The sequence below is a fragment of the Petromyzon marinus genome, chromosome 62 (genome assembly GCF_048934315.1).
Source record: "Petromyzon marinus isolate PM22_M1 ecotype Great Lakes invasive population chromosome 62, UKy_Petmar_22M1.pri1.0, whole genome shotgun sequence".
Lineage (NCBI taxonomy): Eukaryota > Metazoa > Chordata > Hyperoartia > Petromyzontiformes > Petromyzontidae > Petromyzon > Petromyzon marinus.
Genome location: NC_133728.1, coordinates 10651185 through 10675001, shown reverse-complemented (window position 1 = coordinate 10675001; position 23817 = coordinate 10651185). Strand labels below are relative to the sequence as shown.

The 23817-nt window shown below is 50.1% G+C and overlaps 1 protein-coding gene across 1 annotated transcript in view; it reads left to right on the top strand.

Annotated features, from left to right (window-relative positions):
• The window catches only part of LOC142906279 (enteropeptidase-like), a 37234-nt gene that overhangs the window by 7148 nt on the left and 6269 nt on the right, over positions 1–23817 (top strand). The window contains exons 2-10 of the mRNA XM_076053764.1: positions 869–1005; positions 1844–1911; positions 5054–5226; positions 8159–8446; positions 10804–10920; positions 13388–13496; positions 15885–15994; positions 19188–19331; positions 21059–21202. Of these exons, the coding sequence (XP_075909879.1) occupies positions 869–1005; positions 1844–1911; positions 5054–5226; positions 8159–8446; positions 10804–10920; positions 13388–13496; positions 15885–15994; positions 19188–19331; positions 21059–21202 (1290 nt within the window). The remainder of the gene's footprint in view (positions 1–868; positions 1006–1843; positions 1912–5053; positions 5227–8158; positions 8447–10803; positions 10921–13387; positions 13497–15884; positions 15995–19187; positions 19332–21058; positions 21203–23817) is intronic.

Below are 23817 nucleotides of genomic sequence, written 5' to 3'. Positions count from 1 at the left end.
GTCATGTTGCCCGCATGCCTAGCCACCGCATGCCTAAACAGCTTTTGTTCGCCCGGATAGAGGGGGCTAAACGGGCTGGAGAAGAGATGGAGTGATGTGATACAGGAGGACGTGGAGCTGAGTGGACTTCCCGTTGATTGGTACCAGCCGTGTCAAGATCGGCCTCTGTGGAGGAGGCTCGTGAAGGACGCTGCTACTGAGCAGTTGGAGGCAGTCGTCCACCAACAACAACGGAGGGCAGAGGAGTGAAGCTCTTAACAACGAGCGGAGTGCCGGGTGGCTAAATCACAGCAAGTTGGCACAGTAGGGGGCACAGGTGAGATGGTGCATCGGCCACTCATCTCAGTCAGTCGACCCGTGGCACCTGGGTCTGCCCCGTGACCTTCTGCCAGCGGGCGTTCGACACTTCACGTGGCCTCAACGTGCACGTAGCCTGGCACAGGCGCCGTGGTGAAGTCACTGCTACTTAGTGGTGAATGCTGGTTGTTGTTGTTGTGGCTTTGTGTGTGGCTATGGGTGTGTGGCAATGTGACGATGTGTGTGTAGGGGGAGCGGTTGTGAAGCGGTTAGCGCACTGCACTACGAACCTCGCCAGCCGAGTTCGATTCCCGCTCACAGCCAGCACCAGTGACGATTGTCTGAACCGGTCTTGGGCCTGCCCGAGGTCGAATCAGCCGTAAATAAGTGCTTGGTGCGGTGTGTAAAAATCAGCGGCCGGACGCGGTGTTGACCACACATCCCCTCGTGTACCGTAGGCGGCCTCCACAGGTGCTACCCGCGAACAGCACTTGCACCCAACAGCCTGTTAAGGGTTCGTTGTCTTGTGGCTGTGTGCGTGCGTGTTAACCCGCATGCTGTGTTCCTCTAGAAGAGTCGACGCAGGTGAGCGGCGTGAGGGCAGCGGAGGGTTCGTTCCGCATCACGGCCGGAGCCGATTTCGTGCCGGCACTGGGAAACAGAAGTAGCGACTCGTTCAAAGTCCTCGCCTACGAAATCCAGAGCCTGGTGGAGCAAATCACTCACTCTCTCATTTACTCACTCACTCTCTCACTAATTCACTCTCTCAATAACTCACTCACTCTGCCACTAACTCACTCACTCTCTCACTAACTCACTAACTCGATCTCTCACTAATTCTCTCTCATTCACTAACTCACTAACTCACTCACTCTCTCACTAATTCACTCACTCACTAAATCACTCTCTCACTAACTCACTCACTCTCTCACTAACTCACTCACTAACTCACGCTCTCACTAATTCTCTCTCACTCACTAACTCACTCACTCACTAACTCACTCACTCACTCACTAACTCACTCACGCTCTCACTAACTCTCTCACTAACTCACTCTCTCACTAACTCGCTCACTAACTCACTCACTCCGCCTGCTAAACGCCTCGACTCTCTGTGCCGTGAACCCGGATTGCAACCCGCGATATTGTTTTAACTCTGATATCAGTACTACTTCGTGGGAATAGAAAAACGTACGTTCTAAGTGTATCCTGGACCTGTCTTAGAAATGTGGAATTTCCACCACATGTTCAGAGCCGGGTAGTCCCTACTCTTTGGTTCTTTTGGTAAAGTCACGTAGGTATAAAATAAAATAAATCACGACGTTTCGGGCGCAACACAAGCGTCCGTCATCAGGTGGGAAAGCATGGTCTGCTGCTGAGGCAGACTGTTTTAAAAGGTTTGAAATGGGTGTAGCCCAAGGGTCATAAAGAAGTGGCCGGGGCTAGTGATGGTAGTCCCGTTTGAGTTGCTAAGTTTGTGTGGTGAACGTAGGCACTGCACGTGACAGCCACCCTGTGTGCGCTCCCCTTGTTTGTTTTTGTTGCAGATAAATTCTCTCTATGGCTCCAGCAGCCTCACCCACCTCTACTCATTCTCAAGCGTGAAGGAATTCAAGTATGACCTGGAATTAATGCGCACGACATTGCAAGACCACTGTGCAAATAATGGCCATTAACCATCGAACAAAGACGGTTACTACTAATGCGTGGCACTTTCGGATGCGCTTCTGCTGCCGTCTGGAACGCTCTTTAGGAAACCACTGGAACTAGGCCCTTTGAAATAATCATCTAGATTGATAAACTCATTTCTTTAAGGCTTCTTTTTGAACCACAATACCTTGATGATCTCGTCAGGGAGAATAAACCATCACGCCAAAACTCCGGTTATCCTCGCAGTGGCTATTGGCCAACCATCGAACAAAGATGGTCACTGCATCACGCACTTCTAGATGCGCTTATGCGGCCGTCTGGAACGCTCTTCCTTCCGATATTAGGAAGCCACTGGACTTGTGCACTTTTAATTCTGAATTAAAAACTCATTTCATGGGAACTGCGCTTTGTGTTTCGTTTGTTATCCTTCCCACCCAATCGCTGATTAGCACCATTGGCTACCAATGCACGCTCCCAACTGGCAGACTAATGGCCTCTTGCAGGCCAGTTCCTATGTCCTCTTGTGCCGCAGAGGGACAGCTATCACTGGTGGTGCCCTAGGCTAGAACACACAGCAATCATCACCACCCACATTGGCAGACGAATGGTCTGTTGCAGACCTAGAGCTTTTGAGATGAGACGCTTATCGCGTGTAAAGTGCTTTGTTATTATAGGGCTCCATATCAAGAACAAATAATAATACAGGCAGACCTCGCTTAGCGTGACCCCGTAGAACACTGATTCTTATCGCTTTTTGTCTAGCAGAATTTTTTTTACTATTTTTTTATAAATTAGAAGATCTATTAAGCGCTTACGAGTACAAGCACTCAGCAGCATCGGCCAAGCAAACGTACCCCAACCCCATCATTCACTCAGCCAATGAGAGCGACGCACGGCTCTGAGACAGAATCACAATCTGTATTTACACCGGGAGATCCGATGAGCTATGAAGCTATTTTTCACAGACGTCTAGTCAGGGCACGGGGTAAGAACGTGTCAACAAACACAAAACAACAACACGATCGGAGTGCAAAGTACAAGAGAGGTAAACAAACCACCCAAACGCAGACAAATACAACACGAAACCATCCCCATCCTACCAGACAAAGGCCACCGAGGTATTAACTTGTTTTTGTAAAGCGTGCTGAGCATAAATGATAGCAGCTCAACGAAGTGGCTTATCAATTGGACATTTTTAGCAGCTAAATAATTGAAATAGTCTAAACGCATTGCTTCAAAATTGTGGAGGGAAAAGCCAGAGGACCCGGAGGAAAAGATCCACGGCGGGAACATACCAGGCGAGGAAGATGACATGTGACAATTAGACCCCCCCCCCCCCATCACGATTCATGGTCACGATTCATGGTCACGATGACGTTTATTTTAAACTAGCTTTACTACCCAGCTTCGCCCGAGACTTGGATTTTTGTATTGGATTAATGCACGGCCTATGCGGAGGGTGGGGTGGGGGGTGCGTGACGTCAGCAGGCACACTGCGTGACGCTGCCGCATGCGGGTGACATCACAGATGTGACGTCACCGCTCACTTGCTGTGCAAAATATATCCATTATTGCGCCCCCCCCCCCCAAATAGAAAAGTCTATTTTTTTTCTACTTTTTGCATTGTATACAGTCTCGAAGCTACCCACATGCCAAATTTCAAGTTTGTTACATGTTGGGAAGTATGCTAAACATTTCGAACAGACACACATATTCACAAATTTCCCTTTTATATATAGATTTAAAAAATGTAAATACATTTGTATTGATCCAACCACGGGGGCGGGGGGGTTATACAATTTTCGCGACAGGGGAGTGTGGTGTGTAGTGGGATAGGCGGCTCGGTCAGACAACCAACGCGGACGTGTAGGACTGTAGCGTTCTGCGGTACGTGGTGCATCAGATCACTTTTCTTCAGAGAAGGAAGGGGGAAAGAGAGGGGGGGGGGGGAGTCAGTCTCATTTCAGTCCAGTCAAGTAAACTCAAAGTCGCTGGAGTGGCATTCACGAGGGGGGCCCAGATCTGGGTGAACTCTCCTTCCACATTCCTCAGTTTCAGACTCAGGTGCTCTAAAGCTGTTAGGGCGAATGGGGAGTTATATTATGAATCGATTTTAATTTAATTGTTGTCAACGTTAATATAGAGCGTTTAGCCAGGGTGACAGCTCACTAGACCAGTATAGAATCTCGGGCTCCACCTAAAACAAACCTCACCACAGACACGTTGACTGAGGGCATCGCTGAGACCTGATTTGGTAGCAATACAGCTCTAACCTCGTCTCCCGCTAGCTGCCCCATAGGAGTACAGTCGACTGCACTCACAAAGCCTGGGAAAATACCAGCCTGCTGCAGAAATCCATCGTCAGGGATCCCCACAATCCTCCAACCAGGATCTGACCTAGCCGAGGAAGATCTTGGGTCCTCCTCGGATCGGATCCGGACACTCCGTGGAACGATGTGAGACAACTTTCTCCGTAAAATTAACGAGATGTCCAGTTGTGGTGGTGGTCCAACATCTCAGTTAAGTTTCGGTTTATTTTGAAGTACCCGGTGAGCTAAGAAGTACCTAAGTCCCGCCTGCGGTTGCCTTGGCAGGGCCAGACTAAATGATTTAGCGGGCCTTATACGACCAGCGGGCCGGACGTTCCCCACCCCTGGCATAGAGAGAGAGAGGATGACTCGGATGCCCGGGGAACCACAGACGAGTACGAAAGGCAGCGGCCACTCAATGAGCCGGCGTTACCAACAATTGCCCAAGCTCTGCGGTCCGCTGTATATATTGAGGTGCTATCGGCCAATGAATGAGTATTTATACATGTCGAAGGAGACTGGAGCGCCCGCGGAAAACCTACGCATACGACGGGGCAACACTCTATCCCATAACAGATAGAAGAGGTGGAGTTCACGGTTTTTTTTGCTGTACCACCTCCTCCTGGAAAGTCAGGCTACAAGGGAACGGAGTTTTGCAACATCTGTGCAGTGATCCTCCAACCCTCGCTGCTGCCTCCACAGTGCTGGATTGCAGCTGCCACCACGAAGAATTGTTGATTATGTGGGCGTGTGGAGTAAATTTAATCGGGAGGGTCTCGCTGTGGGTTCTCGCTGTAGGAATGGCAGCGTGCTCGTGGCCTTTCTGCTCAACTTCCACTCTGCAGTGACGCAGAGTGTCGCCCTGGAGGCACGGAAAGTGCTGATGAACGCCCTGGCAGGGGACACCGCGAACGCGCAGCACGGCACGCTGGGGCATTTCAGCATCGAGTTGGCGAGCGTCGACATCAGTGGTGAGGCTTTCGCCGACAACAACAAACGCCATTCGCCACTAATTGGCGGTGACGTCTCCGGGGCAATTGTGCCAGGCCATGTGCACTTTAAGGCCACGTGAAGTGTCGAACGCCCGTTGGCAGGAGGTCACGGGACAGACACAGGTGCCATGGGTCGACTCACTGACATGATTGGCCGAAGCACCCGCAGTGACCCACGTCGACAAGTATAAAAAAAACTATTTTTATGTTACCAGGTAAGGCTCCACTGAGCTCTATTGCGTGGGAAATTTAAAGCAGCCATATTCTCTAAACACGTGATATTGATGATAAATGTGGAGGGGAAAGCCAGAGGACCCGGAAAAAATCCACTCGACAACGGGGAAAATGAGAGAGAGACATGCAAACTCCAAATATACAACAGGCATCAGGGTCGGCATCATACCCTCCATCTGCTGCATACCAGGCAGTTATCATCTCGCCACCGCGATCTGCCCCATGACCGGCACAGCGCAAGAGAGGCCTTTATCCAACAAGTAACTGAAAATAATTATGATTGAACACATAACAGTGATACTGTCATCATGTGTTATACGCACTTTGAAGATTATTATAATTATTATAAAAATGTACTGGCTGATTTATGGCAGCATCTGTGGCACTAAAGCTATGCTGCTGGATACTGCATATATTGGATTATATGCGTTTATTACCTTAAATCAGGAATAAAAATAAAAGCCAATTTTTATGAATTCATTAAAAAATATGTAAGTCCATGTTTCATGAGCCGCAATGCAGTGTGCATAACGTCACGAAGCAGTTCCTTAAAGAGCCGCGGGCGGTTCCGGAGCCGCAGGTTGCCGACCCCCGGCCTTAAATCAACACGGAAGTTCAACCTCTGTAGGCCCCGCTCATTCTCTTCGACCCAGCCGCCCTCCTTTAGACCCAGCCCCCATTACTCTGTAAGTCCCACACATTCCTGTATTAGGCACCAGCTCTTCCCGATTAGGGCCCTCATTATTGTATTAGGGGCCGTCCATAAATGACGTCACGCACCTAGCGGGGGGGGGGGGGTCAGATATATGTGATGATGTGTGACGAGGGGGGGGGGGGTTGAGAAATTTGACGTCACATCAAAATGCGCAACTTTAAATAAATATAGACAACACGTTCTACTTAATTAAATAGACTTTTTAATAAATGTGTTTCCTACAACATCAGAATGCAGCGCCACATTAAAAATGCACTACAATGGGAATAGTTAAAAGCGATTTGAAGGATGTTTTATTTATTTGGGGGGTGGGGGGGCAGAGCTTTGTGACGTCAAATTTGAGGAGGGTCTGTCTTTTTGTGACGCCGTGTGACGAGTCCAGAATTATTTATGGACAGCCCCTTAGGCACAAGCCCTTCCCGATTACGGCCCTCATTCTTCTATTTGGCAGAGTAATACCCACAACATTTACAATCTGAGTACGACGTTTCATCAGTAATTCCAACTGGCATCACCAGGCGGACAGCCAGAGTTGTGGAGACCCCCTCTTGCATGGCCTCACGGCCCCTGATGATGTTCTAGGCCAGTGTTCTTTACTACATGTCAAGGGGGGTGGGGGCGCTTTCGCCGATAAAACATCAGTGTGAGGGCAGCCACACATTTGAAACCATTGGTGTTTCACAGCACGATTTCTGTATTGTTGGGGGCCGCATTCCAGGGGTCGCACAAAAAGGCCACCAGGTGCCACCAGTGGCCCGCAGGCCTTGCAATGAAGAATACCGCTCTAAGCGGTCACCACCTCATCCACTTCCTCTTCAGGCTCTAATTGGCTTCACGCAGCGGTGATAGTTTACCACGGGAACAATCCTTGTGTAGAGCCCCAATACACCCATCGATATTCCTCTCCTACAATATGACGGCTACTACTTTCTCGAATTATGCCCTCATAAAATCTTATGGGAATCACTTTCAGGTAGCATCAACATTTTTTTCCCCGCACCTCCCTTTAGCACAGTTGGCTACGTTCGGTGCGATAGCAGTTCAACATACATACATACAACGCCTCATGCATTAACATTTTCTGAGCAGCGATGTTTACCCAAAATTAACATGTCTATTGATGTGACATTCTAAACCATAGTTAACACTTCATTAGTTTATACAAGCATATAGCACATATCTATAGCAATACAGTTAATAAACAGTAGGAATATCTGTACAGTACTTGTGTCCACTTTAACATTATCATTATACACCAGATTCCCCCATTTTCTACGCATTCTTTAGGCCCAAAGATCAAAATTATTCTTCCTTGAGAAAAGACCTCGTGTCTCTCCTCCCACACGGTTAATTCGTCACAAACGTTCTTCCCCTCGTGACCCGTTACCCAATATAGGTTGTACCATTTCAGTGCCATTGATTAGGGGGGTTTATGGGTCAAACCATTCCCCTGTTTCACACTTATATCGACGTAGTATTTACACGAATCTTCAGAACAAATCCTATTTTGCCACAGTTGGATGGGCACAAACAACCCAATTGCCCTGAGTTTCAGCGAGGATTTCCTGTGTAAGCAAATAACACGTTTATGTTTGGATAGCTCAGTGATGACACTTTGTCCCTGAGTTGTGTTTTGTTGTGTTGGCATTATTCTCCCCTTTTTGTAGGTGGGTTTCCTCCGGGTTCTCCAGTTTTTTTTTACCTTAACTAACCCCCCCCCCCCCCGCCGCCATGTAACTGATATTGTCCAAAACATGCCAATGCTGATCAATTACCTGCAAATTACTCAATTGCCATTACACGAAGCAGCAACAACGCCCCCTGCTGAGAAACACTTGGCAGGAACTTATCTCCTTATAGAGAGTGTTGGGACTCTGTAAGGCTTTTCCTGCGGAAACAAACAGAATAGTAATTGTGTTTCATCATAACCCACTGTGTGATTGTGTTTGTGTGTGTGTGCAGTGCCCATCCTAACGACTACCCACACACCCGTCACCATGACGACCACCACTACCCGTACAACCATAACTACGATGACCACCACTACCCACACATCCGTCACCACGACGACCACCACTACCCACACACCCGTCACCATGACGACCACCACTACCCACACACCCGTCACCACGGCAACCATCGCTACCCACACACCCGTCACCACGGCAACCATCGCTACCCACACACCCATCACCATGACGGCCACCACCACTGCAAGTGTCCTCTCATCGGATTCTGTGAGCACGACAGGTGAGTAGCACGTGAGTGGTATGTGAGTGGCAGGTGAATGGCACGTGAGTGGTATGTGAGTGGCAGCTGAGTGGTATGTGAGTGGCAGGTGAGTGGCAGGTGAGTGGTACGTGAGTGGCACGTGAGTGGCACGTGAGTGGCAGGTGAGTGGCAGGTGAGTGGCACGTGAGTGGCAGGTGAGTGGCAGGTGAGTGGCACGTGAGTGGCACGTGAGTGGCAGGTGAGTGGCACGTGAGTGGCACGTGAGTGGCACGTGAGTGGCAGGTGAGTTGTACGTGAGTGGCAGGTGAGTGGCAGGTGAGTGGCACGTGAGTGGCAGGTGAGTGGCAGGTGAGTGGCAGGTGAGTGGTATGTGTGTAGTACGTGAGTGGCACGTGAGTAGCACGTGAGTGGCAGGTGAGTGGCACGTGAGTGGCAGGTGAGTGGCAGGTGAGTCGCACGTGAGTGGTATGTGAGTGGCAGGTGAGTGGCAGGTGAGTGGTATGTTAGTGGCAGGTGAGTGGCATGTGAGTGGCAAGTGAGTGGCAGGTAAGTGGCACGTGCTGGTCCAAGCCCAGTGACGTCATGGTCCAAATCAGACATATTTTATACAATGGCTCATTCCTGAATTGCACAGCGAACGAGGCCACAGGCCTTCACAGGCAGTGTCCGTTCCGGTATGTTTATGACGTAGAATCGTGGGCAGGATCTCTCTCGGCCTTTCTCGCGAGGCAATCGACGCATTCGAATCGTGTCCCTAGATCTGAATGGGATTGCTGCTCGTGCACATAATTAAAAAAAAACTAAACAAAACGGGCACCCTGGCACAGCTGGAGTGATTGTTGCATAGTCGGGGAGGGCGTGGGGTGACAAGGATTGTTCATTGGTCCTGGTGCTCACGCGTGGTTTATCTGTTGAGCTGCAGACACCACCAGCAAGGAGGGTAAATGATCATCACTCGAACTCCGGCCATCCTCGCAGCAGCGGCTGCAGCAGCGGCTTTTTGGCTGTTGGGGCAAGTGCTGTTAGCGAGTAGCAGCACCCATGGAGGGAGGCACGGCACACGAGAGGGCAGGTGGCCAGCACGACGCCCGGCCGCATTTGTCTCCCGCGTGGAGATGTTTATACACTGCACCAGGTACTTATTTGAGGCTGAGTCGACCTACGGTGAGGCCCAGGACCTGTTCAGACAACCGTCACTGGTGTTAACCGTGAGCAGGGAATCTAACTGAGGCCGCTAGCTTCGTCGTTCGTCAAGGAGCTAGAACCACCACGTGAACTCCATCATCCTCACAGCAGCAGCAGCAGCGGCTTTTGGCTCAGCCGTCGATAAAAGACGGGCATCGTGTCGCCCGCTTTCACGTGCGCTTCTGCGGCCGTCTGGAACGCTCTTCCTTCCAATATTAGGAAGCTGCTGGAGCTGTGTCTACTTTTAAGTCGTCGTCTAGATTGACAAACTTACTTCTTTGGAACTGCTTTTTGCTTTGGTTTGTTGTCCTTCCCCCCGCACCTCCGATAAGCGCGGTTGACTACGTACGGTGCGAAATAAGTTCAACATAGACACGTACAGCGAGCAGCAGCAGGGCTTCAGGGTGTCCCATAAGTCTGGAATCATAGAAAAAATAATACAAAAAAGGCAATAATAACGCTTTTATTCACAGAACGTGCTCAATGTGTCCACCATCGTTCCTGAATTATCTGGACTCGTTCTTCATCACTCAGAGACATCTTGGGCCTGCAAAAACAAACACATATGAATCCGTTATTTTCCTTACGATTCCAGATTTATGGTATACCCTGTAGAGGGGGCGCCAGTCTGCACCTCAACCTGAGCAGGGCTGATGACGCCATTTCCTGTGAGCTCCAGGGTGAGAAAGGCTTTTCTTTCACCCCACAAAGCCCCCTAACCACATCCCATCCTAGACATTGGGTGAGCAGCTCCTTTAGGTAAGACGGAGCGAGGCCATTCAGAGCCCTACAAAGTAAAATTAAAGTCTCCGATTAGCCCAGCCAATTGCCTTGTTATCGGCGTGGAGATTTGGAGCAGCCAAATACTCTGAACGCGTGGGTGTTGATTGTAAGTGGAGAGGGGGGAAAAATCCATGCCACCACGGGGAGAGAGACACTGCAAACTCCCAACATACAGCAGGCGTCGGGATTGAACCCACCTCAAAGGAGTACCTGGTGTGGTATGTAAGCATCAACAGTAGGGAGACAAAGGCAGCCTGGTGCGGTGTTGACCACACCAAAATCCTTCGCGTGCCTTAACAGTTGCTCGCCAAACAGCATATACCCCCAACAGTCTGTTGATGGCTAACACGAAGGATCTTTGTCTCTCTGCCCACAACCCCCTCTCATCCGCCTCTACCCCCCACCAGGCCCGTTGTGTGACCCTTCGATCTTCTTCCAGTGCAGGGATGGCATCTGCGTGCCGCTTGACACGCGCTGCGACGGCCTCCGTGACTGCGCCGATGGAGGAGACGAGGAGGGGTGTGGTGAGAACTCCTCTCTCTCCCCTCCTCTCTCTCCCCTCCTCTCTCCTCTAATCTCTCTCCTCTCATCTCTCTCCTCTCCTCCCTCTCCCCTCCTCTCTCTTTTTTCTTTTTTTTCGATCAGAGCAAACAAGAAGATGCTTGGTGTAGTCGGCACTTTGCTCCGTTCATCATTTCGTTTTTTTAGTTTTTTTATGCTTTGCTTTATGTAACCCCCCCCCCCCCCATTTTAAATTAAAGACCCAGCAAAATTATTTTTTTTGCTCTCCTTACCCCTTCCCTCTCTCTCTACCCCCCTCTCTGCCTCTCCTCTCTCTCTCTCTCTACCCCCCTATCCGCCCCCCCTCTCTCTCTGCCCCCTCTCTTCCTACTCCATTTGGCTCTCTCTCGCTCTCTCTTTTTTTCTTTATAACTACGACAAGTGCTGCACCTGCACGCAGCCCTTCCCACAGTCAAACGGCCTCCGACGGGTAGCTTAGATCTGCATGCAAAGCTCTTCGTCATCTGCCACCGAGCACACGGCCTCCTCCAGCGCCCACTGCTCCTTGAAGGCCGGCACGGCGTGGGTCAGCCGCGCGTGGCGGAACTCCAGCCACACCCTGGCTCCGACCAGAGCGTGGAAGATGCCCAGGCTGCTGGCCGGACGTTGCCCCTCCAGGGCCACCTTCCTCACCCTGTATATGGCGAGCTTGGCGTAGCCGAAGAGCACGTTGACCAGCCCCTGAAGATGTTGGGGTCCGTTGCCCTTCGGGTATCCAAAGATGAGGACCGTCGGGGAGAAGTGGAGGCTGAACCTTAGGAGGATGTTTCTCAGGACCTTGAACAGCGAGTCCAGACTCTTGCACTCCACGTTTTGGTGCGTCACCGTCTCCACTTTACCGCAGAACCGGCACTCCGGGGACGTGTCGGTGAAGCACGCCAGGGAGACGTCGGCGGTGACGGTGCCGTAGGCGATGCTCCAGCTGAGGTCGCCGATGCGGTTGTACGTCGGGCTGGAGTAGAGTTGCCTCCAGCGAGGCCTCTCCGGAGAGACGCAGGGCAGGGCTTTCCTCCAGGCGTGGTTCTTGTGGCTCCTCAGGGTGTCCTGTTGGTGCCTCGTGACTTTACCGAAAGAGCTAAGAATATGAATTACTGCAGTCACGAAAGCTTTAAATCAAAATTTTAATCTCAAATAGTTTGAGAATCGTAAACTGAGATTAAAAACATAAGCAGAAGAATAAAGGAACAAAAAGTAGAGTATAAAAAAATACCTGTAAAGTATGAAAGCGATGCTTTAATTAACTATGGGATTGAGCTCATCGCCTAAGAAACACCACCGTGTTTCAAAAGGCTATGGCCTCACCCTGAACTGTTAAGCTTAAAAAAGGTAAAGAAAAATAGAGCAACACACAAAAAGTACTACTTGTGTGTGCAAAAGGCAGAATACTTACTCCTGCTGAGTAAAAACTTGAAGAAAAGAAATTAATTAGAAGAGGGTATGTTAGATTTATAAAGTTACCACGGGGAGCTCAAACGAAGCGCGTCCTCTCTCCTCTCTCTCCTCTCTCTCCCCTCCTCTCTCTCCTCTCATGTCTCTCCTCTCATGTCTCTCCTCTCCTCTCTCTCCTCCCTCTCCCCTCCTCTCTCTCCTCTCATCTCTCTCCTCTAATCTCTCTCCTCTCCTTTTTTTACGATCAGAGGAAACAAGAAGATGCTCGGTGTAGTCGGCACTTTGCTTCGTTCATCATTTCGGTTTCTTTAATGCTTTGCTTTATGTGCCCCCCCCCCTTTTTAAATGAAAGATTTCACAAAAGATTTCACGCTCTTCTCTCCTCTTTCTTACCCCTTCCCTCTCCCTCTACCCCCTCTCTCTACCCCCCCCCCCTCTCTCTCTCTACCCCCTCTCTCCCTACACTATGTCTATGTTCCCCCTGCTCTCTCGCCCCTACAGATCGCCTCCTCCTCTTTCCGCTTTCTCCACTCCTGCTCTCCTCCTCCCCTCCCCCCTCTCTCTCCCCTCCTCTCTCTCTCTCTCTCCTCCTGCCTCGTGATGGGTCTGTGAGGCCCCCAGGTCCACAATGTGAGCGACAGTGATCACCACGAGTTGGTTGTCTGACGGAGCCGCTCTCCGCTGAACGAGGGCATCGCGCAGAGCCCTACACAGAATTTAGCGACTGACATCCCGTTTACATCTGGCCACATTCTTAAGAGGGCATCCCCAATGTGAGCTGCCCCTGCGTGGCACAAGGACATTGTTGGCGGCCAACTTCTCGGTCAAGAACTTCTCCAGCGTATCGGGATCCTTGGATGAAATGCACCTTGCAAATGTCAACTATAATTATTATTTACCTGGTCTGTGTGCAGAAGAGCATTACTCTGCCAGTAGGAGATGCGATGATTGTGCCTGATGTAATCCCCATTGAGTCAGTTGTTGTTGTTTATTGTTGTTCAACTGGTACGTGTGTGCGTGTTCTCGTGTTTCTGTATTTAGTGTCCAGGTGCGACGACAAGTTCCTTTTGAATGAGACATCGGGAAGCTTCCATTCCAAAAACTTCCCAGAGAGCTACCCCATCGGCATCGTGTGCCACTGGATCGTGAGGTGCGTGATTCCTCGTGCGTGACTCCTCGTGACTCCTCGTGACTCCTCGTGCGTGACTCCTCGTGCGTGACTCCTCGTGCATGACTCCTCGTACGTGATTCCTCGTGCGTGACTCCTCGTGCGTGACTCCTCGTGACTCCTCGTGCGTGACTCCTCGTACATGACTCCTCGTCCGTGATTCCTCGTGCGTGACTCCTCGTGCGTGACTCCTCGTGCATGACTCCTCGTGCGTGACTCCTCGTGCGTGACTCCTCGTGCGTGACTCCTCGTGAGTGACTCCTCGTCAGTGACTCTTCGTGCGTGACTCCTCGTGACTCCTCGTGCGTGACTCCTCGTGCGTGACTCCTCGTGAGTGACTCCTCGTGCGTGACTCCTCGTGCGTGACTCCTCGTGCGTGACTCATCGTGCGTGACTCCTCATGCGTGACTCCTCGTGCGTGACTCCTCGTGCGTGACTCCCCGTCCGTGACTCCCCGTCCGTGACTCCCCGTGCATGACTCCTCATCCGTGACTCCTCGTGGGTGACTCCTCGTGCGTGACTCCTCGTGCATGACTCCTCGTGCGTGACTCCCCGTGCATGACTCCTCGTGAGTGACTCCTCGTGCGTGACATTTGATTAACTAATTACAATACGTATTGTAATACATATTATACTACGTATTGTAATATGTATTATAATATGTATTATTTCTGAAACATTGTTTGTACGTATAGACGATGTGAAGACTTTCACCGCCAAGTTGGGATCAGCAACTTAGAGGTTTAGAACAGGAGGAGGAGGTAGTGGTGGGTGGGTCACGGTGTGCAGGGTGTAGGAGGAGGTAGTGATGGGTGGGTCACGGTGTGTAGGGTGAAGGAGGAGGTGGTGATGGGTGGGACACGGTGTGTGAGGTGTAGGAGGAGGTGGTGATGGGTGGGTCACGGTGTGTAGGGTGTAGGAGGAGGTAGTGGTGGGTGGGTCACCGTGTGTAGGGTGAAGGAGGAGGTGGTGATGGGTGGGTCACGGTGTGCAGGGTGGAGGAGGAGATTAGGGTTTGCAACTTTGGAGGTGTGATATGTGGTGTAGATCACGTTATGGATAACAACAGTTATATGTTACAGGAATGCCCCATGTAATAACAATGACCGTATGGATGTGTTTGTAGGCACGTATGTATGTTAAACTTCTTTAGAAGCACCGTGCCAATCGGAGGTGCCCGCCTTCCTTAACGCCGGGGCATCTCAGAGCACTCGACACATCTCAGCGCGTGGGAGAGGGCACGCCCAGTGGCAGCTGTCCCTGTGTGGAAAAAGATGTCTCAGTACTTTCACTGTAAACAGGAATTAGTCTGCAAGTGGTTGGGCGATTATTGCTGCTGTGAGGTCTAGCCTAGGGCACCCCCCCCCCCCCCCCAATGGCAGCTGTCCCTGTACGGCACAAGGTGACTCAGGGCCTGGCCTGGAAACGGGCACGAGTCTGCAAGTAGGGTGACGATGGTTGCTGCTTGCCCCCTTTGTGTGATTCCAAAGGGGGTTTATTCTGCGGTGTCATTTTTCTCACTTACCACATTTGGACCGTGACGTCGGTACGCAGTGACCGGCTCGTTTCGAATTACACCACGGGGTCTAAGGCTTCAGAGGCGAGCGAGGCAAGCGGCGCATAGTTGTACTCTGCGGGTGACGAACACCGCGTGTCACTGCACGTCACTCGTGTCATTGCGTGTCACTGCACGTCACCATGTGTAACCACGTGTCACCGCACGTCACCATGTGTAACCACGTGTCACCGCACGTCACCATGTGTAACCACGTGTCACCGCGTGTCACCGCACGTCACTACGTGTCACTGCGTGTCACCGCACATCACTCGTGTCACTGCGTGTCACTGCACGTCACCATGTGTAACCACGTGTCACTGCGTGTCACCACACATCACTACGTGTCACTGCACGTCACCATGTGTAACCACGTGTCACCGCACATTACTATGTGTCACTGCGTGTCACCGCACGTCACCATGTGTAACCACGTGTCACTGCACGTCACCATGTGTAACCACGTGTCACTGCACGTCACCATGTGTAACCACGTGTCACTGCACGTCACCATGTGTAACCACGTGTCACTGCACGTCACCATGTGTAACCACGTGCCACTGCACGTCACCATGTGTAACCACGTGCCACTGCACGTCACCATGTGTAACCACGTGTCACCGCACATCACTATGTGTCACTGCGTGTCACCGCACGTCACCATGTGTAACCACGTGTCACCGCACATCACTACGTGTCACTGCGCGTCACCACGCGTCACCGTGCGTCACCGCGTGTCACAGCACATCACCAGGTGTCACTGCGCGTCATCACGCATCACCGCGTGTCACCGCACGTCACCACGTGTGTCACAGAGCGCCGCAGGGTGAAGCCTTCGAGATTCGCTTCGTGGAGTTTAAGCTCGAGACGGAGGGAGCCGTGTTCATCCCCTACGTCGGGCTTGGCAGCGACAAACAGCGCACCGGTGAGTGGAGACCCGCCATCATCATCATTAGCAGAAGCATCCACAACAGCATCGTCAGCACCATCATCAGCAGCAGTAGTGTCCGAGCCATCATCATCAACAGCAGCATCGTCAGCACCATCGCTAGCAGCAGTAGCAGCAGCAGCTTAAAACAGCAAATATAAAATTATAAACTCTCAAGCAGTGTGCGACTGTGGTCATGCAGAAACAGATCGTACAACGTATAACAGCGCAATGCCCCGATCCATAAATATGAACAAGAAAACATCAAAGCGATAATGATGATGTACTACTACTCCGCTACTGCTCCTACTGACGCGGTAATCTGGGCTTGACCACCTGAATGTGAAATTGTAGTCGTCGTCTCTGCATCTACATCAGCCGTACGGAAGAAGCAGCATCCTCATTGTCATTACTGTCAGCAGTGGCAGCAGTGTCGGAGTCATCGTCAGCGTTATCATCGTCATCATCATGAACAGCAGCGGCAAAAAAAATGCAAACCGAGCCGAAATTAAATGTGGAGGGAGTTTTTTTGTAGACGCTTTGCGAAGGCGATCGTTACACTCTGTACAGCGGAGAGATGTAATAGCCGAGGCGTGTAGCCACTGGACTATGTATGGTGGTGTTTGCGGCGTCCTTATCTTCGCAATTCCTGATACGGCGTACAAGCCCGGGTGTGGTAAGTGTGTCACTGCATTGAATCGCTGGTATGCGATTGATAGGTGAGATGATTGTGGAGTGCAATTCCCGGTAACGTGAGATTGCTCCGCGTTTTCTTTTATGGAACTGCCCGCCAAAGCTATCTAAACATGGCCTCGGACTTTGAGGGGTTGATGTCGAGGTTGTTTAGCATGAGCCGGTGCTGTAGAGCTCACGTACATTCTGAGAGTGAGTTTATTGTGCTATGGAGTTTGCGAGCTTTCTTGCCAGCAATAGCCTACCCATCAACAAAGACCTCACCAATGTCCCTTGCTGGCGACTCAAGTCCCAGCCCCCCCTCTGGGATCGCGCTGCTGCTGTCACCATCCCAGAGTCTCATGCAGATCTGGAAGAACGCCGATCGTGAATAGAGTGGAACAACGCTGACGTCCAGGATGATTAGAGACCCGAACATCATCGCACATCCTGGCTTTGACATTCCTCCTCAGAGACACACCAGTGGTGGAACCATCAGCCGCATCAGGACATCAACAACAGGCCGATGGACACATCTCCTTCATGAATAGATAGTTAAAGACACCAGTCACAGTAGCGTGATTGTAACCACGCAACCCAAGCTATGGGCCATACAGTAAACCCATAAAGATACACAGAAATCCATAGAGACACACAAAGGTCTTTAGAGACACGCAGAGAGCCATAGAGATGCACAGATATCCATACAGACACATATATATCCATAGAGATGCACGGAGATGCATAGAGATACACAGAGATCCATAGAGGCACACAGATATCCATGAGACACACAGAGATCCATAGAGAAACACAGAGATCCATAGAGACACACACAGACCCATAGAGAAACACACATAAATCCATAGAGACACACAGAGATCCATAGAGACACATAAATCCATAGAGATCCATAGAGACACACATAGATCCATAGAGACACACAACGGTCTTTAGAGACACGCAGAGAGCCATAGAGATGCACAGATATCCATACAGACACAGATATATCCATAGAGATGCACGGAGATGCATAGAGATACACAGATATCCATAGAGGCACACAGATATCCATGAGACACACAGAGATCCATAGAGAAACACAGAGATCCATAGAGACACACACAGACCCATAGAAAAACACACATAAATCCATAGAGACACACAGAGATCCATAGAGACACATAAATCCATAGAGATCCATAGAGACACACATAGATCCATAGAGACACACAGCGATCCATAGAGACACAGAGATATATAGAGACACATAGAGATCCATATAGATACACAGGGATCCATAGAGATGCATTAAAGACGCAAGTCAGTGTGCTTTTGGCCATGCAACCCACGATATGGACCCATATACCAAACCATTGTAGTCTGCGCTCCTTCAACGGAGGAGCAACAGCAAAACGACACCGTGGTAAGATGTTAACTACCTCGCCTGGTATACAAGAAGTCGTGGGTTAGATCCTGACCCTGACGCCTGTTGCTGTATATGTGGAGTTTGCGTCTCTCTCTCCCCGTGATCGCGTGGATTTTTCTCCAGGTATTTCCCCTCCACATTGAGAAACACGCGTGAAGAGTATTTGGCTGCTCTACATTTCCACGTGATGATACACCACTTGGTTGAGGTATCATTTGTGGCTAGACTGCTTCTGAAAAAGAGCTAAATAGCTCAGTGGGCCTTTCCTGGCAAAATAAAAAAAAATAGTTTATCGTTTCTAATAAACACGAACTCTCTCTCTGTCTCTCCTGAAGCCCTCTCGTCGTGGCCAGCAGCAACAGTAAGACTTCTCCACAAATCTGGCTGTCGCCTGATGAAGCGTCGTACTCAGATTGTAAATATTGTGGCTTGGCTCTCCAACACACCGGTGTGCTGTACTAGTGACGAATTGGCACGTTCTGTTTACGTGACCACCCTTACTAGTTGGCTGTGTCGGATGATGTCGGGTTTTAACGACACATTTATATATTTACGCGATCTAACCCAAAAAAAAAACTATTTTATGGATAATATTGGTCGCGAAAGCCTACGTGTTAAACTGGAGCGATACTGTGTTAAGTAGTGTTGTATTGAATGGTGTGGTACTGTGTTAAGTTGTTGAGCGATTTATTTATTTACCGAATGCAAATTCCCGAAGCCAACTGGTTGCTTCTGGCCCTGCCGTGTTGAGGGTGAGTAGGCCTCCTCTAAATTTGTGGATTGGGCAGACTTCTAGGATGTGGTGCATGGTTTTCTCCACCCACAGGCACATAGGAGGCTTGCTCTTATTCCCCATCGGTGGAGGTTGATGAGGCATGGGCCATGACCAGTCCTGATCCAGTTGAGCATATACCACTCCTTCCTGAGGAAGTTGAAGCTAGGTGGCTGGTGTGTGGGGGGTATGGCACTGTGAGAAGTGTATTATTGAGTGGTATGATACTGTGAGTCTTGCTGTATTGAGCGGTGTGGTACTGCGCTGAGTGGTGTTGCACTGACCACTGTTCTGCTGCCGTGTGCTGCGTGGAGCAGAGCGCTACACGGGCTTCGCCGACCCGGGCACGGTGCGCGTCCTCCACAGCGACGCCACCATCGTCTTCCACTCGCTGGAGGGCAGCATCCCCAACCAGGGCTTCAACGCCACCTACACCACATTCCGGCTGGACGTCCTCACTGGTCGGTAACTGTCACTGCCACCAATCCCAAGTGTGAACCAGTGACTGTGGCTGCCACCAATCCCAAGTTTGAACCAGTGACTGTGGCTGCCACCCGCCCAGGTTTGAACCAATGACTCTGGCTGCCACCCATTGCAAATGTGAATCAGTGACTGTGGTTGCCACCAATCCCAAGTTTGAACCAATGACTGTGGCTGCCACCCATCACAAGTTTGAACCAGTGACTGTGGTTGCCACCCATCCCAATTTTGAACCAGTGACTGTGGCTGCCACCAATCCTAAGTTTGAACCAATGACTGTGGCTGCCACCCATCACAAGTTTGAATCAGTGATTGTGGCTGCCACCAATCCCAAGTTTGAACCGGTGACTGTGGCTGCCACCGGCCCAGGTTTGAGCCAATGACTCTGGGTGCCACCCATCCCAAGTGTGAAGCAGTGACTGTGGTTGCCACCCATCCCAAGTTTGAACCGGTGATTGTGGCTGCCACCCGTCACAAGTTTGACGTGGACAGTCCAGGGACATGGCATCTATGTTTGGGCGGCAGCGATTGATTTGCGGTTTAATACACTCGGTATTGGCGCCGTCATTCTTTACAGTGCAGTGCGATGATCACGTGGGAAGGCGCCACACTGCTGTGTTTCACAGACAGTCTGCGGTAGTTTCACAGGAAGGGCGTGATGATTGCTCATGTATGTATGTTGGAACTTCTTTCATATTATACATCGCCAACCATTCGAATCGGAGGTGCGCGGGAAGGACAACAAACACATAGCATGAGTAATGTGCAGCTCAACTATTTTTTTCAGTATTGGGATGTCTGGCCAATACCCGTGACATTCTTCTTTGGTTCTTTCGGTAAAGTCACGTAGAATGAGAATAAAATAATAAAATAATAAAATAAAATAACACCTTAAAATTCGCGACGTTTCGGCCACAACACAAGTGGCCTTCACCTGAAGGCCATTTGTTGTGTTATTTTATTATTATTTTTATTTTATTCTCATTCTACTTGACTTTACCGAAAGAACCAAAGAAGATGAATCCTTGCAGTCACGAAAGCTTTAAATCGAAATTTACCCGTGACATTGTGCGTGTGTATTCTCAGCTGTGGGAGGAAACCAGCGAAGCTGGAGAAAACCCACGCAAAATGGGGGGGGGGGGGGATACATAAAAACCGACGCAAAATGGGGGGGGAGGATACATAAAAACTCTACACATTCACTCACACACTCACACTATCAAACACTAACACACACACACTGCACAACAAGGGGGAAGTCAACATACAAACTCTACACATTCACTCACTCACTCACACTATCAAACACTAACAGACACACTGCACAACAGGGGGAAGTGAACAAACAAACTCTACACATTCACTCACTCATACTCACACTATCAAACACTAACACACACACTGCACAACAAGGGGGAGTGAACATAAAAACTCTACACATTCACTCACTCACACTATAAAACACTAACATACACACTGCACAACAGGGGGAAGTCAACATAAAAACTCTACACATTCACTCACTCACACTCACAATATCAAGCACTAACACACACACACTGCACAGCAGAGGGTAGAGACATGCAAATTCCACGGGAATCGAACCCGGGCCCCTGCTTATCATGAGGCACGAGTGTTATGCCACTGCACGGCCACCGTGCATGACTCATGCGCGTGATCACTTGAACCTCCCCAACCTACTCCATAGATTACCAGAAGATAAACTGCACCTTTGAGGACGGCCTGTGCTACTGGCAGCAGCTGGTGCCCCACGACAACAAATGGAACCGGCAGACCCGGCCGGGGTTCCCCGGCTTCGCTGGACCCCCACAGGACCACACCACAGGCGCAGGTTCACAAACCCCTCCGTCAAAGTAAAATCTCTTTCTCCCGCTCGGCTGCCCGGTTCCCCTCTCTCGCGTGCCTTAGCAAAAGCAGAATCGCGGAATTGATCGCAGCTCATCTTCCGCTCGCTCTACTCCTGCACGCAGAGAATCATCTTCTGTCCTTTCCGACTGGTGACGTGTTCATCAGCTAGAATGCCTCAATGTCAGAGGTCTGTTCGCCACAAGAGGGCTTCAGCAAAGAGAGAGAGATATTCTTTGGGTCTTTCGGTAAAGTCACATAGATAGGTTCAAAGAAAATAAATAAAAACTACGACGTTTCGATCGCAACACAAGCGGCAGTCATCAGGCAAAGGAGTTAGCCTCTGAAGGCCAAATGTTTATAAAGGTTTGGGGATGGGCGTGGCCCAAGTGTATCGGCGGCAACCAGGGTCATGGGCAGTGCACCACTGCCAATGCAGCAACAATGACAATTCCGCACTACTGCCAATGCAGCAGCTATGTTAATGTGAGAGATTAGGACGTAAATGTAAGATCGCAGAGCTTCCGCCACATCGGCGCACGAGGTGGCTGTGTTAGTGTGAGAACTTTTTTTTTACCTGTTAATGTAAAGTCAGAGAGCCGAAAACAACAATTAACATTGGAAGGTAGGATGGAAACATCACAGCCAGTTATGACTTAAACTGGTTAATAACGCCTTTCCAATGATTGCTCAGTTTGTACCCATCTTCCCGGTTGAAATTGTTTCTGTGTCTATATATATGGATGGCTTTATGAACGAATCTTTGTTGATAGCCAGTGGGTTTGCAAAGTACCTTCGTCTTGGAGAAATCAATTTCGCGTGAGCCCACCGCATTAAAGCAATGATCAGCTACGCCGGAGGTATTGGTCCTCCTGTGTTTCAGAACTGCCTTATGTTCACGAACACGGTGCGAGAAATGTCGCTTAGTTTTTCCAATTTAACTACTGCCGCAGACACAGCTTAGTTTGTAGACGCCGGGGTATTGCATGTCAGGGAGCATATGGATGGGATCAGATCACGAATTTTACGTGCTGTGTTAAATCTAACCTGGATCTTGTGTTTTCTCATGATTTTGGAAATATTTTTGATGACTCCTGCTATGTATGGCAAGGTGATGGTTTTGATTGGGTCCTCAGGTGGTTCTTTCCCAACTGTTGGCGTGATAGCTTTACGAATTGTGTAGTATGAATATCCATTCATCTTGAGAGCTTGGTGTACGTGTTCCGGTTTACTGGCTAGGTGATGGTGGTCGGAAATACATCGAGCTTTATGGTGTAGAGTTTTGATGAGGGAATTCTTCTGGGATGGATGGTGGTGGGAGTTAGGTTTTAGATAGGCATCTGTATGGGTGGCTTTCCTGTAGACAGAGTGCCCAATTGAGCCATCTGGTCTCTTTTCGATTAAAACATCCAAGAATGGTAACTTGCCATCCTTTTCCACCTCCATGGTAAATTTGATGACTGGGTGTATGGAATTGATATGGTTGAAAAATTGGTTCAGAGCTGATCGGCCATGTGGCCAGATGATGAACGTGTCATCTACATAACAATCCGTAAGAACGATCAAGAAAGCACTTAACAAGGCAAGGGATGACGAGAAAATGGCGAGAGGGAACAAGACGGAGGAGAGAGAAACAATTTTCACAACTCAAGCAAAACAACTACAATCCCCCCCTCCCTTACACAACACACAGGGACATTCCATCAGCGGAATCTTAAGCATTTAAACCGAGTTTGCGACGCCGGTCCGTCGACGGAGACGGTCTTCATCTCCTTCACAGGGGGTGTGCACACCACTGGAACCCCCGGAGAAGTAGGTGGCAACATCGGCTTCACAGGTGCTGCAGGCTCGGCGGCAGCAGGCAACTCCTCGCGTTCGGCGAGGCTTTGAAGTCCTTCAGCTGTCATGGGCTCGGAAGCTGTGGGCGACATGACACAATCCTTCTAAAGTATGCCCTCCGCCAGCACTTCCCCCGGATCGTCGAACACAACAAACACTGGCCGTATAATTTTTAGAGATGAAGAGTCAGCCCAAGAAGGAACAGACGGTTTTAACCATGACGGGTGGACAAACCAAGGGCGATGGCCCACTCGTACACGCACACACTGCGGCCGTTTGACCTCGATCACTTCCACGGGACCCTGCCAAGGCTTATGCGAATTAGGGGACGTACCTACCGGCACCTGCGGGCAATGCAACCATGCCCTGTCACCTATGGACCACGGCAGAACGTGATTCGTGATCCCGTTTCCCTGCATTTCGCTCGCTAGCCACCTGTGCTGTTACGGCGTTCAATTTGGCTGCTTCCCGAGCCGCCAAAATGCGTTCCAGCGTAATTTTCACGTGCACAGGCAATTTGGAATTCCCCTTTTCCTTCGACGAACCAAATTGAGCGTCCAGAGGAGGTACATTTTCCCTCCCATACATGGAAGCATGGGGGGCCCATTATATACGCAGCTAATACACTCGGAACATGCAAATCCCAATCCGTTTGCGACACACTAACTGCCTGACAACGCATGGATGTCAGAGTCCGATTCAGCTGCTCCACCACCCAATCTGTCTGGGAATAATATGGCAACGTTCTAATTTTCTTAGTGC